This window comes from Symphodus melops (genome assembly GCF_947650265.1).
Source record: "Symphodus melops genome assembly, chromosome: 6".
Taxonomy (NCBI): Eukaryota; Metazoa; Chordata; class Actinopteri; order Labriformes; family Labridae; genus Symphodus; species Symphodus melops.
In genome coordinates, this window is record NC_136696.1 from 26,689,753 (window position 1) to 26,706,701 (window position 16,949).

At 47.7% G+C, this 16,949-nt stretch overlaps 1 protein-coding gene across 2 annotated transcripts in view; it reads right to left on the reverse strand.

Moving 5' to 3' along the window:
* The window catches only part of LOC306825012 (pleckstrin homology domain-containing family A member 7-like), a 109,137-nt gene that overhangs the window by 5,916 nt on the left and 86,272 nt on the right, over positions 1 to 16,949 (reverse strand). The window contains exons 9-24 of one of the 2 annotated variants that reach the window (XM_079345484.1): positions 15,719 to 15,732; positions 14,807 to 15,356; positions 13,244 to 13,327; positions 12,369 to 12,641; positions 11,477 to 11,530; positions 11,118 to 11,201; positions 8,939 to 9,004; positions 6,665 to 6,745; positions 5,804 to 5,953; positions 5,316 to 5,417; positions 4,763 to 4,874; positions 4,425 to 4,555; positions 4,085 to 4,279; positions 3,853 to 3,949; positions 3,434 to 3,519; positions 2,954 to 3,226 (exon numbers count right to left, since the gene is read on the reverse strand). In XM_079345484.1, the coding sequence (XP_079201610.1) occupies positions 2,954 to 3,226; positions 3,434 to 3,519; positions 3,853 to 3,949; positions 4,085 to 4,279; positions 4,425 to 4,555; positions 4,763 to 4,874; positions 5,316 to 5,417; positions 5,804 to 5,953; positions 6,665 to 6,745; positions 8,939 to 9,004; positions 11,118 to 11,201; positions 11,477 to 11,530; positions 12,369 to 12,641; positions 13,244 to 13,327; positions 14,807 to 15,356; positions 15,719 to 15,732 (2,352 nt within the window). Of the gene's footprint in view, positions 1 to 2,953; positions 3,227 to 3,433; positions 3,520 to 3,852; positions 3,950 to 4,084; positions 4,280 to 4,424; positions 4,589 to 4,762; positions 4,875 to 5,315; positions 5,418 to 5,803; positions 5,954 to 6,664; positions 6,746 to 8,938; positions 9,005 to 11,117; positions 11,202 to 11,476; positions 11,531 to 12,368; positions 12,642 to 13,243; positions 13,328 to 14,806; positions 15,357 to 15,718; positions 15,733 to 16,949 lie in introns of both variants that reach the window. The other variant, XM_079345485.1, reaches the window with a different exon arrangement.

Sequence of the window (16,949 nt, forward strand, 5' to 3'; positions counted from 1 at the left end):
ATCTCTACTATGTTTCTACTCTTCAACTGAGCAAACCTCCTGGAACTAGTTTATTTTTTGATCTCATGTATCGTACGTAGCTCGGGAAGGGTTAAAAAAAAAAGAAAAAAAAAAGCAATATGGCGAAAAAGCTTTCAACACCAATACTCGTCTGAAAAACAAGGAGTGGACAGCGGAGCCGTGAGGAAACACTTCAGCTTTCATCAAATATTGCAACAGTATCGTCCCTTATTGTCCTCTCCTCACCGAGTCCTCACCACGAAGTTGTCCACTCCTTGTTCACTCTGGTTTCTTATTGCATTTTAGCCTGTCTTGTGTATTTAGGATGCATAAAACAGCACAGCATAGGCCACTTTAAAAAGTACTCCCATGAGTACTGATTCTCTTCCCGCCTTTAATTGTGGCATTACAGAAAAAAAAAAAAAATCCTCCACTGTCACACCATGAAAATAACTTGTCGTCTGTACAAGAAAAGGCTGTTTGAACGAGGATGCTAAGTGAAATATAAAACGCTGTAAACACGTTGGACGCTGGCAGAGTAGAGAAACTAAAATACGCTCTTGTGTTTATGGTTTTATGCATTCAATCGATGTAAAAATAAGAGGATTACAGACTATGTATTGCTCAATGTTGAGGGGGGGACGTTTGATTGCAAAGGTTTCTGGGAAATGTAGTGTGGTAACAGGCAGCTCTCGCAGCAGATTTGTTACTGCGTGTTCGTCTGTTATCAATGTATAGTGCTTTGAGTCGTCAGAAGACTAGAAAAGCTCTCCACAAACTCAAGTCCAGTTACCCAGAACGTGTAATGTTAAATGTTCAAGGACGACTTTGACGGTTTGAATTTGAGTTTTTTTTTGCCCAGTTAGCATTGTTAGTATGAGACTTACTGTACGGGCATCAAACAGACTGTATAAAAAGATGGATGACAGAACAACTCAACAAACGTGAAGCAACATTTGGAGCTCCCCCTACTGACCGGCTGCAGTATTGGTAATAAGCTCCACCCCCTCCATGTAAACAGAAGAGACATTGGTCAAACTATAAAATCTAAATTAATGTTAAAACGTGTTTTCTGTCATTAAAGTTTCTTTTGATTATATAAAGTTTTAGTCATTTTTTCCAATAGAAAAGATAAAACTCTATGATTGACAGCTGTGTTGACCAATGAGGCTCCAGCAGGGGTTGTTTACAACCAGACTCGCAGAGTGGACAAAGATTGGAGAGGTAACATCACAAACACCAACACAAGAGTCATTCAACTTTGTGAGCGTCTGCTTCAGACCAACGCTGGAATCTGTTCTGCTGTGGACTCTTCCCACCTGACACGTTTCTCCATGTAATATTTGAATGACTGTTTCTTTTGGTTATCAGATGGGACGTAAACATTGCCGCTCCACCAGCTGATCCCTCCCACACAGACCCCAGCACCAAGCAGGCTAGTTTGATACGGTAAACCCCGGTCTTGCTTGCTTTTCCAAAGTCGACTGCACTCTGACTTCGTACGCCGGTTGGCGGTAGCCGCGTCAGCTACGTTAGCCTGACATCATCGCAGCACGACACAGTGTAGCCCGCCAATAAATTCAAAAAAAGAAGACGGTGAGAGAGAAACCAAGGGGACACAATGGAGGATGTCCAGCAGGAGCCTCATTTGTCAAAAGGGACTGACATTATTCGCAAAAAAAAACTAAAACAGCCACTATGTCACTCTTGAAATTCACGAAATATTTAAACAAGGCGTGTTTTGTGTTTGTCCTTTAGTACTGCTGTCACATTCAAAGTGACGATGCTTTCGACCAACTGTAGTGTGTCGAGCGCCACCTTTTTCGGTGGGATTGTTACACTTGTCAAAAAAAATGTTGATGGATCGTTTTTTTTGGTAGCATTGCCAACTTCTGACAGCTAAAAGGCCAATAAATGTGGACAAAGCCGATCAAAGACGGACCTCTTAGCGGAAACAGGCTTAAATGAGCATTTTGTCAGCACCCATCACGTGGCTATTTTGGCTTCATTTTTGTACAACAGGACGAGGTTGAGACGAGGCATCCATCTTTATATACAGTCAAAGTATTCAAAGTCAAAGCATTCCTTCCCGAAGTTAAAGCAGCAGTGTTTCTACATCCTCCTCCGCAACCTGAACGCTAGCTCTTGCATCACTTCTATTATTTCTGAGGTGGAGATGCACACTTGAAAACATGATTAATCACGATGCTGATTAAAGAGGTAAAAGGCAAAAAGATCGTCAGCAAAACAAGGCACTTGGATTTTATTTGACGGAAAGAAAGAAGGGAGGTGATCATGATTTTTTGTGCCACTAGCCTCTTTCATCTCATCACAACCTGACTACTCTTTATTTATTTTTCCAACATATCCTTCACTCCTCTATATGCTCTATATACCAAATCTCTACAAAATATAGCTGTATAGCTGTGTACTGAAAATATCCCTCAGTAAATAAATAAAAGTGTATATTGATGTACATACACGGGCTCTTCTCTCTGCTTTCTGCTAATCAAACACGGAGAAAGGAAGGCAGACTGATGCCTTCCTTTCTCTCCTTTCTTTATGGATTTACATTCAGAATTGTGTCAGTGAGGTCCCACTGGGGGGGCAGTGGTAACAAGGGGTTAAAGTGACCCTCTTACTTTTAAAAAATATACACAGGGAGCGACACTTTCCCAGTCCGAAACTATCCGAACATTCCCCCGTAATCTCCTGTGCTCCTTTCACCTCCGAGTGTTCTTAAAGCATTAACCAAGCTAGCTAACCCGCCACAGGAAGTCCCACCATTTTGCTTGTTAGTGTTAACGTTACACAAGGCAGAGAGTGCTAGCGTGTTAGCATTCCTGCTAGGTTATTATGTTGCCGGGGGCTGCAGGGTGGCGTAGCAGCAGTGGTGGTGCAGGTGGTGCTCCCTGTGTCTGCTGCTGCTGCGCTGTGGAGGAGGGTAACGTACGGAGGCCGGAGGATCGGACGTGTTGGAGGGCAGCCTGGAGGAGGAGGACGAGCGCCGGGTGGTGACGGTGGAGGTGGAGAGGCCCGTGCAGGAGCGCTCGCCCTGGCTGAGGTTCCTCTTGCGCTCGCGGACTAGCGACCGCTGGTGGCGCTTCATCCGCTCCAGCTGCTCCTCGGCCGTCATTCTCCCTCGGGGCTGAGCGCTCGGGAGCTGCGGGGCTTCGGTGGGCGATGACAGACGCTCAAAGGCACTCTTTGGTCTCTCCTGGTGAGACTGTGACGGAAGACAAGAAGGATCAGAAAGAGGACAGGATGGAGATTCAGCTACAGAGAAAGACAGGTGAGATGGTTAGTGGTTACAGGCGACGTTGAAGACGTGAGTAAGAGAGAGTCTCTGAGTGGCAGCGGGTGGTTGGTCCTGCATAGCGTGATCCGTCCAGCTGACCACAGAGGTCTGCCGTTACCTCCACCCCTGACTCACCCTGGCTGCAGAGCTTCCTCTCCTCAGGGTGACGTAGGACGAGATGTAGCTGGACTGGTTCAGCCGCGATGAGGAGCCTGACAGACCTAGCCGACGACATCGCCACAAGTTAGCTTATTTTAGAGGAAGGGAAACGTTTCTTTTTCTGGCCAACACTAATAACTTCTCACTGATTGTCTCTCATTCCTGTTGATTACAACGTTTATAACCTGTACTTCATGCACGCAGGACGTGAGGATCCTGGCCGAACAAATAACTCATATTACAATCACGTCGTCAAACACTTAAAATGTAAAACATGAGCTCAGCATCACGACATGTTTCAGGTCAGTAAACGGGGAACGTTCAAGTCTCGTTTCATGCATCTTCGCGTCACCGTAGTGTAAACATTTAAAAAGCTGAAAAGACAACGGAGGGACCTTTCGTGTGGAAATACTGGTCGTCAGCATCAGATCCGCCGCTGTGCTGGCTCATCGCTGGCAGCTCTGGTTCACTCAAGTACGACCGCAAGTCGGGCTGAAACGGGCAGAGATGAGACAGAGAGACAGCCGGCAGCTGAATACGAATAAACGGAAAGACTCAGTTTGACATTAACCTCGCCGAAACTGGACATCTTTATTTCAACACAAATCATAAAGAGGACATTTTTACCTTACAGTCTCCATTGATGACATACTGCCCGCTCTCCCGGTCCCTTTTCCTCTCATCTGATTGGCGTTTGAGCCCGCGCACAGACATGTGGCGGACGACCGAGGCCTCTTTGGGGAGAGGCGGCACCACTGGGGGCGTCTCCTCGTAGTCGTAGAGGCGAGGCAGGGGCGGCCTGGGAGGGGCGCTCTCCTCTGCCTGGAAACCAATCAGAGTGGAGTGTTTTTAGAAGTACGACAGCAACTTTTGATGCAGAAACTCAGTGTGAATAAATCCAGGGACACTTGATGAAACTTTTACATCAAGTCAGGGTTTTCCTCCTCCAGGAGGGGGCGACACTTACCCACTTTGGCACGGTGCTGTGAGGCAAAGTGTAGGAGAAGATGGTGGGGATGGAGCTGCGAGGAGGGGGCTGGACCTCTGTGTTTGGAGAAGGCACTCCCGAGTCTGACACTGAAGGCACTAATTTCCTCTCTGGAGGGAACGAACGGAGAAAACCAAGATCAGCTTTGAATTGTCAGCAAGGAAAAAAAAAAAGAAAATGGATTAAAAGTAAGAGAAGCAGGAAATCAGGAAAAGCAGGAAATGGATTAAAGGTAAGAGAAGCAGGAAATCAACTCTTCACTTCTTCTAGGAGGGTCTTTTTAAGATCACAAGCATTAAGTTGCCATGGTTACCAACCTGGGTTCTGGACAGAGTCGATGGTGATCCTGTAGTTGCTTTTGCTGGCACTCAGTCCTGCCATCACGTCCTCGATCCTCCACAGCTCGCGCTTCATATCAGCTTTCTCCTGCTGCAGTTTCACACACAATCGCACACAGCTGAGTACTCACACGTGTTCGCTGCACCCTGGTGGTACCTTTACAGGTGACAGCTTTGATTGTCACACCTCCAAACAAATCTCCCTGTTTTTATTCCCTCCATCTGTTGTTCATCAGCTCGCTAATTTCTCCTGATTATCTGCCTGTTTTACATGGAAACCAATCAAATGGGTGTTACTCATGACCTATGTGGGATATGGTTCATAAGACGGACTCCGGCATAGAGCACACAGTGACGTTTATTTGATGTATTAATGTCTTTCACATCTTATTGTCGGCCGTTATGGACCGTTTAAAAATGTGCTGTTAAAACAATGAACAAGCAAATATCAGGCCTGATGTATTTAACGTTCACTGAAAAGCCACAGAGAGATTGTGAGGAAGTCGTATGAAGCTGCAGTTCCAGATCTCACCTGGTGGGTGGCGCTGTGGTTCATGTGTGCCTGCAGCACCATCCTCAGCTGCTCCACTGACCTCTCCAGTCTGCTGTACTCCTCCCAGGCGTGTGCCATCTCCTGCAGCACACACACACACACACACACACACACACACTGTTCATGAACCAAACTTGGAATAACACATAAAAAACCTCCTCTCTGATTGGCTGAGGGATGTGATGCAACACTCCAAGCTTGGAAAACATGGCTCACCTGATAGATTTAAGAGAACTTTATAGAATATATAAATGTGATGACACATCTTTGCATAACCAATCATTAGTTTCCGATATCACACGTCTTCCTTTGGAAGACTCGAGGTCTTTTAAAGACACACAGCGACCCGCAGTCTGAAGTGAAGTTCTGATTTCTCAGTTCATGTTTCAAACAAAACTTCAATTAAAATAAAAAGTCACACCAAGCAGCCACACTGTCTCCCAAACACACAAACAAGGTGTCCAAACCGTGGAGAGGCGGGAGATCTGGGCCCTGATGGTGACCAGGTCCTCCTGCAGCAGCCTCTGCTGGTAGGCGATCTTGCTGGCGTGCGCCGGCTGCTCCTGGTACTTCTCCATCTGCTGGTGGGACAGATCCAGAACGCTCTCCAGCTTGTCCTGAAGGAGCGAGCAGTCGACAGGTTAACCACAGCTTTCTTTAGACGCTTGACGCTCTGCAAAACGTCCACTCGAGGGCAGCATGTTTATATGCACTGTATAGACGTGTTGTTTTCTAATTCAATTTTAAGTGCATTTAAAAGTCTTTTAAGAATAACTAATTGCAGTGATGTCAAACGTTCGGCGTTAAACTTGATGGCAAGTCATCGCCTTTTTATTTTTGATTCGCCATCCAAGAGGTCAACACCACCAGAGGTCGACTGATGACATCCGTCCTCGTCCAGTGTCTCTACTGACAAACAAAGTGAAACTGCTGTCGCTGTTTGAAAAGCTTGAAAAAAAAAGAAGAAGTTATGATGCTGTTCTCATGCGTGTTCGTCACGATCACATCTTTACGTCATCGACAACGAGCTTCTTCAACTTTTAAGCAACTTCAGATGAGATGAAAGTAAAGAGTGAATCCCCTCTCAGTAACGCAGTCAAATGTAAACGTGGAAGCTTCTCAGTCGACGTGATTAATTCATTACGAAGCCTGTCATTGATTCTATTCAAACAAAAGTTGCTCTGCTTGTTTGGAAGTCTTCTGTGTGTGCGTCACATATCAAACGTCACATCAGCAGTGTGAGCTCTGCCCTTCATCGTTCCTCGTTTCCTGCTCCATGACTCATTACTCAACAACGAGGGGCTCTGATTGGCAGGCGGCCGTGGTACCTTGTCGTCCTTCAGGGAGCTGATCCTCGCCTCCAGGTCCTTCAGTATCTTGTCCTGCTCGCACAAGCGACTCAACTTCACCTGCAGGGGGAGACACAGAGCCGAGTGGAGGGAGGGAGGGAGGGAGGGGGAGAGAGAGAGAGAGAGAGAGAGAGAGAGAGAGAGAGAGAGAGAGAGAGAGAGAGAGAGAGACACAGAGAGAGAGAGAGAGAGAGAGAGAGAGAGACACAGAGAGAGAGAGAGAGAGAGAGAGAGAGAGACACAGAGAGAGAGAGAGAGAGACAGAGAGAGAGAGAGGAGGAGTGGGCATGAAGAAGACAAACACTTCTCTGGTGCACTAAAGAGCATCTCTGCACGTTGACCTCTGGTGATTAAGTGCTTCATTTACTTAATTACACTTTCCTCCTGTTTGTGCAGCTGATAAATTAGCTGTTGAGTGTGTGTGTGTGTGTGTGTGTGTGTGTGTGTGTGTGTGTGTGTTAGGGAACACACATTGCTGTCTTTTCCCCTGTGCTTGGTGCAAACACACACCTCAGCAGGTAAGTGACACTTGATATCGTCGGTCCCGGAGCGGCCCTGCTCTCGCTCAGGTGAGAACATCACCCCCCCCCCCCCCCCCACCTGACACCTTTCATTACAGTGTCAGGGATGCTCGTGTTAATGAATCCACCATTAAACCCTTACAAACATGAAGGCAGAGGGTGAATCACTGGGGATAAAACAACCACACACACACACACACACGGCTTCATGCTCGTCCACGTCCATTTTTACACTCCATGCAGTTTTGATCCTCCTTCAAATGAAATATTAATCCGGTTGTTTTCTCCACAGTGATGTTGTTGTTGGATCTAATCGAATATTCATCGCGTACGGCGCCCTCATCAATTGTTGAAACAGCTGCGTCTGAAGCTTTTACTGTGAAATACTTTGAGAGGAGGCCTGAGACTGTTTGGAAAGCCGCAGGGATGCGTTTGCATAATCAAACACAGAGAGTGATGATTTTCACCTATTAGCACTGTGTTGTTAGCCTCTCGTGGCTAAAAGCAATAACACCCTCCCCCTCCCACAACAACATCTATATTCTGTTTAGTCTCACTTTTCCCTCCTGATGGAGCTGAAACAGCCTCTGCTGCTTCCCCTCACAAACTCAAGTCTCAAACTGCACACGAGACGAGCTCGCAGAAAGTCTGAAAACTGAGGCAAAGCTCGGCTCTTTGCACCATGAGGGACTAAATGAGTCCTAGAGAGAGAGAGAGAGCACTGTGCAGTTAGCAATTAGCCAATACTGGGGACTTTTATAGTATTAGTATTGAAACAGGTATTCATTCAGAAGTTCAGAAAGCTTCTCTGCGATAGTCAACAGCTCAGCTTGGCCTCCTTCAACACCGTCTGTGGGCTACAATCTGAACAATAAGAAAAGTTTAACTGCTTGTGACTTGTGTATGGGGCTGCCGCACGGTGCTCGAGTGGTTGGCGCTGTCGCCTTACAGTGAGGAGGTTGCTGGTTTGAATCCCCCTCTGTGTGGAGTTTGCACGTGTGGCTTCTCTCTTTCCTCCCACAGTCCAAAGACTAAACTTTCCTCCTCTCCAAAACTGTCCCTATGTGAGTCCTGTGATTGACAGGTGTAACCCCGCCTCTCACCCAATCACAGCAGGGATCAGCTCCAGCCCCCCAAAGCAGTGTAGATCAAGTATTTGTATTTGCACTAAGCAACAGTCTTTAAAATAAATCAATGGGTACATCTGATGGTTTTTTTAAAGGGATACTTCACCCATTTACATGAAGCTGTGTATCAGTAGAAACATGGTAGTAGTGTTGAATGGTCGTGAATCCAGAACTCATTTTGCCCTGAGACGAGAAAAATGTGTTTTTCTTTGCTTGAAAGTTTTCTTCATGTGATGCAAAAAGCGTCATATTACATCACATGAAGCTTCATGTAAAAGGGTGAAGTATCCCTTTAAAGAAAGTGATGATGAGATCGGAGCAAAAGAAAAAGAGAGAAAGGTAAGCACGCTGCCTGAGCCTGACAAAGAGCTCTCACACCGACACGTTCCCCTGCTCACTGGGAGCTGAACAGCGTGCACGTCTTTCTCTCTTTTCCTCTGCAGTAACATCTTTGGTCCTCAACCTAACGGGAGACATTTCTACAGCAGAACAAAGTGCATCTCCTCGTCGTTGTTTCCCGTTTTCTTACTCGCACAAACACATGACCTCCTTCAACGTGCAAAGAATCTAAAGCAGACACTATTTAAAAGCTCTTAAACACTTACATCCACGTCACTTTCTGCAACCCTGACAGGCTTCCCCGACTCCTTCAGCGTCTGGCTCCCAGCCACCTAAAATCAGGAAGCAAACATTTCCACATGTGACACTGGTTTAGGAGGAAGAAGTGTCTGAATGACGGCACCATGCTGCTGACATCACAGCGGTACAGAACACAGAGAGCAGCTACAGACTACAGTGTAACAAGGCTGAGACAGACTCTCTGTGACACATTCTCAGTATGGGTGAGTTTGGCACATAAAACCCGCTCTTCAAAACGAAGAACATGATGGCTATGAAGACTTTGAAGCTCTTGCACAAGTTGCCTTATCAATAAAACATGTGCACGCGAAGTCCCCTGCATGCAGAGAAGTCGTGGTGTTTTCTTTGAGAGCAGGAGGACGCGCACACGCACACCCTGCAGTGATGAGGTTCACGTGCTCGCTGCGCGGCTGCAAACTAACAGTCAACTCTTTAAAACAACGTGCAGAGCTACATTTGCATGAGTCGTTGTTTTAGCTGAGTCACCGGACCTCCAGCACAGCGCTCTGACAACTTTGTCCCTAAATGACCTTTTTCTGCTCATGTTTCTTTTTTTTTGCCCGGCGGCCAGACTCATCCGCAGAGGTTTCCTCCTCGCTCAAGCAAACAGACTCCATATATATATATATATATATATATAAAAGCAGTCAAAACACACTGAATAAAAGATGTTCACATCTAAAAATCAGGGCTTCTCTCTGCAGACACCGGACGTCAAGGCTGCTCGCTGAGCTGCTCCCACATTATTTGAACTTGCTTGACTTGTTCTCAGGTCAGAATGTTCTTTGTTCGCAGGGTTTATATGAGGAGCAGAAGACGTTTCCTCCTCTCCAAAACAAGCAGCCAGGACGATTACAGGCTGTTAAATACAGGGAATAAAATAATCTCACTGAAACTCCACGAAGAGTCGCTGGATGTGTTTGAATGTTTAGCTCTTTAACATGTCGATCATTAAAGGCTGAAGGAAGAGTGTGCTCAGGGTGTTTTTGAGGTTTGGCCTCATGGCCCCGTGTACAGAGGCCGCAGCAGCCATGGGTTTGATTCCAGCCTGAGCCCTTGTAGTGCACGTCTGCTCCCAACACGTCCCGTCTCTCTTCAGCTGTCCGATCCAATGACGGCAAAAAGGCCCAAAAAAATGTCGTAAAGAAAGAAAAGCTTTGGAGTTAAACCGAACGTCCTTCAGAGGTCAGAACTTTGAAACTCAGAGTACCGTCAGTCGTCAGGGTTCAAATCCAACATGGCTGCTACGTGCACCAACAGCAACGTTTATTAGTTCTGTAGTCTGTACTTATTTTGTGTCATTAAACTGATCAAGGTGGTTGTCGTGGTCATTTCGTGAGTGTTGTTAGCGCCTGGTATTAGTTAACACAACATGTTGCTTGTCTGACTTTTTCCACTTTCTAAACATGAGGAGCATCATCATTGGCCTTCCTAAACGCCTCCTCGGACACCAGTGGGGGAAATCCCAGAGAGCACAGCCGTGTTTTATTTGTGTGAACACTGAACCGCCAAGTTGGATTTCACAGATTAAATCCTGAATCAGTAAGAGACGTGTGTTACCGTCAGCGTGCTAACGTGTGAGAGAAACCTCCTGAAACACCTGTTGCAGGTTGGAGAAGCATTCAATTCAAGTTCATGTGCAATTTTTTTTGAAAAGAAACCTAAATTTCCTTCTTTCTGGTGCTCGTAAAGTGAGTTCATGTCAAGGAGGTGCAGCGTTTCAGAGACGATGGAAGAAGCAGCTGGCTTATCGACCACCGGGCCACAGCCACAACACATGCACTGCCGAGCCGTCCCATGCCCACGACAAACGTCTACCAGCATCGCCAACACCACCACATGGGAGGATGAGGAGGAAGTGTGGAGGACAGGTCAAAGGTCACCATGAGGACATTTGATTCCATTCAAGCTGTGGATGTGGTGAGCAACGGGATGAATCAAGATTCTCTGAGACACACACACACACAAACACACACGCCCACATACAGACGACACACACATGCATCCCTATCGCCTGGACACTGTAGGAGCATGCACAAGCATAATGCACGCACACACACACACACACACACACACACACACACACACACAGCTATCTGTGAGTACACCACACACACTGGCTACAGACACACACATCCAGCTTACGTTCATTAGAGGCCTGAGAGGCCCAGCAGTGCAGTGCAGTAGTAAACTGTGAACTGCGAGGATCAGGGGCTCTAGAGCTCTGATCTAAGAGTCAGAATCACAAAGAGACACAGAGCCGGAGTCACAAAGTGTTGGCTGCTTTTAAAAGGCAAGTACATTGAGAAGTGCACTGGGGATGTTTTTTTTGTTTCTCACACTTAGATGTTTTAAAGTTACACTAATGCGTCTGCACAAGAGTTAATTAATGAGTGTTTGTCAGTAAGAAACACCAGGTGTGTTAGTTTGGAAGGAAGATCGAATCAAAAAAAAACACACTACAGCAGATCTGTGCACAAAGTCAGTGTGTGTGCTTCTCTTACCTTCAGGTCCAGATACTCCAAGTCCTTCTTCAGCTGCATGTAGGTGTCATCAGCCTGCACAGTGACAAACACGTAAGCGTGGATTATTGATTTGTGCCCACGTGTGTTCACATATTCAGTGCCTGAGTGGTCTGAATGCAAAGAAGCGTCAGTGATCACTTCAGCAGGATGTACAGTAGCGACACTCTTGTGGATGTCTAAACATGCAGCACGATCAACAAACACACTCGCTCACATGTACATTGAAATATTCATTGATTAGCTTCCACTGCCAAGAAACAGAAACAGCAGGACAAAGCAGATCCAGCCGAAGCTGCAGATCTTTAAAAAAACATCGCTGAATTCAGCTTTGATTCAGCTCACATCAGACCCACAGAGAAACAACAACAAAAACAACAAGAAGACACCGCCGACGATGAAAGATTCACAGCTCAGAGGAGCACGCCGAGCAACACATCCACAAGCAGCCCCGGGTTAGCCAAAAGCATGGGATGGCTCTGTGGACGTGGAGGGAGTTAGCAACGCTGCATGCTGTGCACGGGATCACCAGAAGCACGAGATATGGAAACTGACCAGCCGGGAAACAGCAACATGGACAAAAAAAAGAGAGGCGGATGGTTCTATGAGGGCAGCAGCCAGGCCGGCGCTCGCAGGGTTCACCACGTCTGATGTCAAACACTAAAGCATGGGAGCGCCAGGGAGAGGTCGCCACTGGTGTGCTGACGTTTCACCCTTCTCCTCACGTCTGCGTTTTAGCTTCATGGAAAGGTTGTTTTTTTTATCATTTAGACAAACACTAATGGAGACAAGTGGATCTGAGCGCTCGATTATCGATGTGTGATGCAGTGGCGACCTCTCCAGCGCTCTGTAAAATGAGGGGGCGGGGCCCCACCTGGGTGATGCACGAGCCCAGGGCAGCTGTGAGGCCCGCGTGTCCGAGGCGGGACACGGGAGACGGGCCAGAGCTGAGGAGGGGGCTGGTGCTGGAGGTGGTGCTAGCAGAGAGCTGGTGGTGGTGGCTGCTGTTGTTGTTGTGGTGGTGGTGGAGGGGGGGCTCTTTGGGGCCGTTGAGTCGCTGGAGCTGGGCTAACGTGTGGTGACGGGCGGAGGCCATCTTGGCCTGATGCCGCCGCAGCTGAATGAGGAACAGGGTGAGCTCCTCGGGCTGTCGGGCAGCACAGGACAGACAAGGTGGCATCAACGCTGACCACACCAAACCTCAGACAAACATGTTCACAGGCCGGAGTGAAGAAGCTAAACAACACTCAGTGTTTCCCCCACTCATCATCTGCAGTCGAACAGATCTGTTCACATGTTGCTGCAGCAGAACAGAAACACACTCCTTGTGACGGATCCAACACGCTGTCGTAAAACAGGAAGCAACCTACAACACACTGATTCCAACACACGTCTGTAAAATGCAAAAGGGAAGGTTTTTGTTTTTTTCTTAGGGCAGACATCCAACAAGGTGAAGCAGGAAAAAAAATATCCAAAAATGAAACAGACTTTTTTTTTAACTGGCTTTACGCAGGTTTGACTCCGGACCAAAAAGTCAACTCCGTGTCTGTCCTTCTGTCAGCTCGTCCAAACAGGGGACACATGCCGACGACCTGTACTGTTGATAATTAACTCATACAACACCACACAAACTTTAAACTCTGTCTCTCTGAGGGTTTCTTCTCTGACTTCGATTGAGAGAAAAAACACAATATTTAGTATCAAGTCATCCCATTGCTGATTGAAACAGGCTCCATTTTCTGGACGTACCGTTTTGCCGTGGAGGCTGGGTGCACTGACTGTGTGTGTCATGTAGCCAGATGGAGGCATTGACCGTCTCTCAATAGTAGCAGCCTGACAACACATAAAAAAAAACACACATTTTAAATTCTGTCTGACTTAATGCAGTGACATTAAGAAATCCAATTACAGACACGATGTGTGTTTTTGCAGCGGTGAAGATTGTGCTGTAAAAAACACCTGGGAGCTACAGATCTTGTTTTAGAGGAAGCCATAAACACGACCTTGATAAAACAATACATGTTTTTTTTTTTAAACAACCTCCAGGCATAATTAATGTGCATTTGGTGGTCGGAGAGTGGGCGTACATTTGCATATTTGCACACTCAAAGTTTGATATGCAAACACTAATGGAGTTCACTCTGCATACGTTTGACAGGTGAATTTAAATGTGTATTGAATATTGTGTTTACTTTGAGCACAGTTGATTGTTGAGTGATTGCAGTGACAGGCGAGGTTATTTCACAGAGCGGCTGCATTAAGGATTTGTCTGCTGTGTCACCCTGCAGCACTAAAACAATTATTCTGTTCAGTAGAGCACAGTTCCAACATCGGGCCGCAGCCTGTCACAATGACTGACACTGTTCTGCATGAGAAACCACCTCTGTTTGATGCTGTGACACTTGAAAAAAGTATTAAAAAGGTACAAACAACCAGCAGCAGAGAACGTATTCCATACCACAGAAGAAGAAGTTTTCTGTTTTCGTCCTTCCTCCACTGGATCTAAAGCCGTGTTCACACTTGCACAAAACTCCTGAAAAATCCCTGAAGTTTTCAAGGTGAGCAGCATGTGTGACTCACCTCGAGCGAGATCAGTGCACGACTTTAAGCTCCCATATTCTTCTTTTTCTGCTTTTATTTGCTCTTTCGTGTTTGTCAGATGTCTTCTGCATGTTCAGGCACATCGATATATTCTATCTATTCTCCGAGGTCCTCCTGTTAGCAGTAGCATTAGCCGCGTGAAACGCTCAGTCCCCAAGCCCCCCCTTGTTAAAAAATGGTGTTGTGACATCACAAGACAAAAAGCACAAGCTCCCCTCGGACTGACTGTAGCTTTCCTAATACGGTAAAAGTGGCGGGACACGTCCGCGAACAAAGCTGAACGACTGACCAATTACAAGAGAGCAGATCGGCCGACCAATCAGATCAGACTTGGCACACGTGGGGACCTTTGGCGCTTCTTTCTCGCTCTCTTGGTGGGGGATTGTGAGCGTTAGAAACACAGAGAGAGGAGAGAGCCTGCATGGAGCGGCAGGACATGAAAACAGACTTTTCAAACATCAGCGATTGTGAACGTACTTTAATAGACACATAAATTAGATATGAACCCCAAAAAAGGGCAGAATAAGAGACTTTTAAGACTGAATGCACACGACTGTCGCGTGTCTCTGTGGACGTCATTAACGCTATCTACGACAAGCTCAGCGTGTTCCCTGGACTGAAAAGACAAATGTGCTCATGAAAACTGTCGTGTTGTTTGATCAATAATTAAAACAGACAAACTGTGGAAGGTTTGTGAAAGTGAACTTTTACCTTGAGCATCTGAGATTTGCTCCTGCGGGGGGAGATGGTGAAGGGGAGGTCCACCACCGAGCGATCACCCAGAGGCCTGACTGTCACCCTGTCAGCCGGCGTGTGCGGCCTGCGTGTGGGCGACAGCGTCCTGCTGCTCCCGGGCGGAGGACCAGGTGCGGGGATGTCTGCGGATGAAGGCGGCACTGACACACACCTGGGATGACCTTCAGACTTAGCTGCAGCGGGCGGCACAGTGGAAGGCGGGCGAGGGCCGAACGGGTAATCCGGGGCCGGGGTGTAGAGTGGCGCCGTGGGGCTGCCGTGGCGGAACTGATGTCGCTGCTGCCACTCGTACAGCTGCCACACGGTGCTGGCCGCCGGGCCGCCCTGCTCCGGGGTCAGGCGGAAGTGGCTGAGGCGGTCTTGGGCGTACTTGTACTCGCCGAGTCGGGCGGGGAGGGGGCTCTGGCGAGGAGTCTTTGGCAGTGTCTGGTAGGAGTCCATGGTGGTGAACTTGTGCTGGGTGGGGGGCGTTCGACGGGGGAGGGTGTTCTCTCTGGAGGGGGGGCTGTGAGAGAGACACAAAAGAGGGTTTATTAACGACCTGTGGCTCCTCCCCTGCACGCCGTTCCCCACCCTCCCTCTCTCTCTCTCTCTCTCTCTCTCTGACATCCCATCTCTACAATAAAGGCACAAAAAGCAGCCCAAAAAATCTTCAAATGTAATAATAGTTCTTTTCCTGCAGCATCAGGGGCGCTTCGAGGGTCTGTTGGGACCCAGGGCAGCGCCTGACGCTGTAGCCTTCCAACAGGACGATTTCCTGCTGTGAGGATCTTGTGAACAACCAACCCAGTAAGATTTCAGAAATATAAAGAAATTCTCGAAACCTCAAAGTGTGAAAAAGGCTTTCCATATATGACAGGCACCTACCCTTTGTGCTCCGCCTTCTGGACTTGGACCCACTGCTCCACCTGCTCCAGAGTGCTCCTCCTGTGCACCGGTTCGTGTGTGTCAGCAGGGGGCGCTGGGGGGGCCCTCTGATAGGTCCCCGCTGCGATCCCGTTTGGCTCCAGGATGGGGCTGGGCGTGGAGACGAGGCCGTTCCTCGTACACACGCTGGAGGGCAGCGTGGAGGCGGCTCGTGACGGCGCCCGAGATGGAACCCTGGACACGGGCGCTGAGGCCGACACTTGGTCCGACTGCAGGAGGGAGAAGGGGGCGGGGTTCGAGGGGAGGGAGGTGTGCGTGTCCATCTCCAGGGCCGTGCTTCCTAACACGCCTGGAGAGTCTTTGTGAAAGCTGCAGCGCTCCTCTGCGTCGCGGTGGAGCGGCTCCAGGAGGACCTCGTGGACGATGGGTCTGATGGTGTCGCAGTCCGGCGTTTTGGACTTGTGGTTGTTCACGTGGTTCGTCTGCGGGACAGCGTGTTGCTGCAGCGTGTTCAACTGCTCAAACTTTTCAGACGGTCTGTGGAGAATAAAGAGAAGTGTAAACATCTAATTTCCCCTCAACCAATAAAGTCAAATAAAATTTTAAAAAATGGAAGAAAAAAAAAAAAGGGTTTAAAAATATTGGAAGCAGTCGCCATGTTTCTCTGGGTTTCCCTTTCTGTCACTCATCAACAGCCCGTCTTCTCCTGTGGGATTTCCTCTTCCAAAGACACAAATAAAAAAAAGAAGAAGAAGAAGAAAGCGGCAGAATGCGAGCTGCCGGGTGTGTGAAAATGCCAGAGAGTGATGGGACACATTTGATCTGTGCCACCTCCTGCAGTTTACACATAAATAATGCATGCAGCGAGCGGCTGCTGTCTCCAAACGCAGCGTTTCTCGACATCACAACGTAAGCCCTCAATCAGAGAAACACGCCACGGGGATAAAAAGGACTGTAGCTCTGAGGCTGAGCGTCGAGATGTTTTTCCAGGAGTCGGTGTCATCCATGGTGACTGAAAAGAAACACTGCATCTCTGTCTACCAGAATGTGTTCACTGGATGGAACGACTGTACGTCTCATACAGTGAACATCACATTGATTAACACAGGAGGAGATTTATCTTCAAAACACGAGCTTCAGATTTGAATATAAAACGTGATTCCTTTAAAAGGTAAAAAAAAAAAACAGAATTAGTATGAAGTAAGCACACAAACAGATCTCATTTCACTTT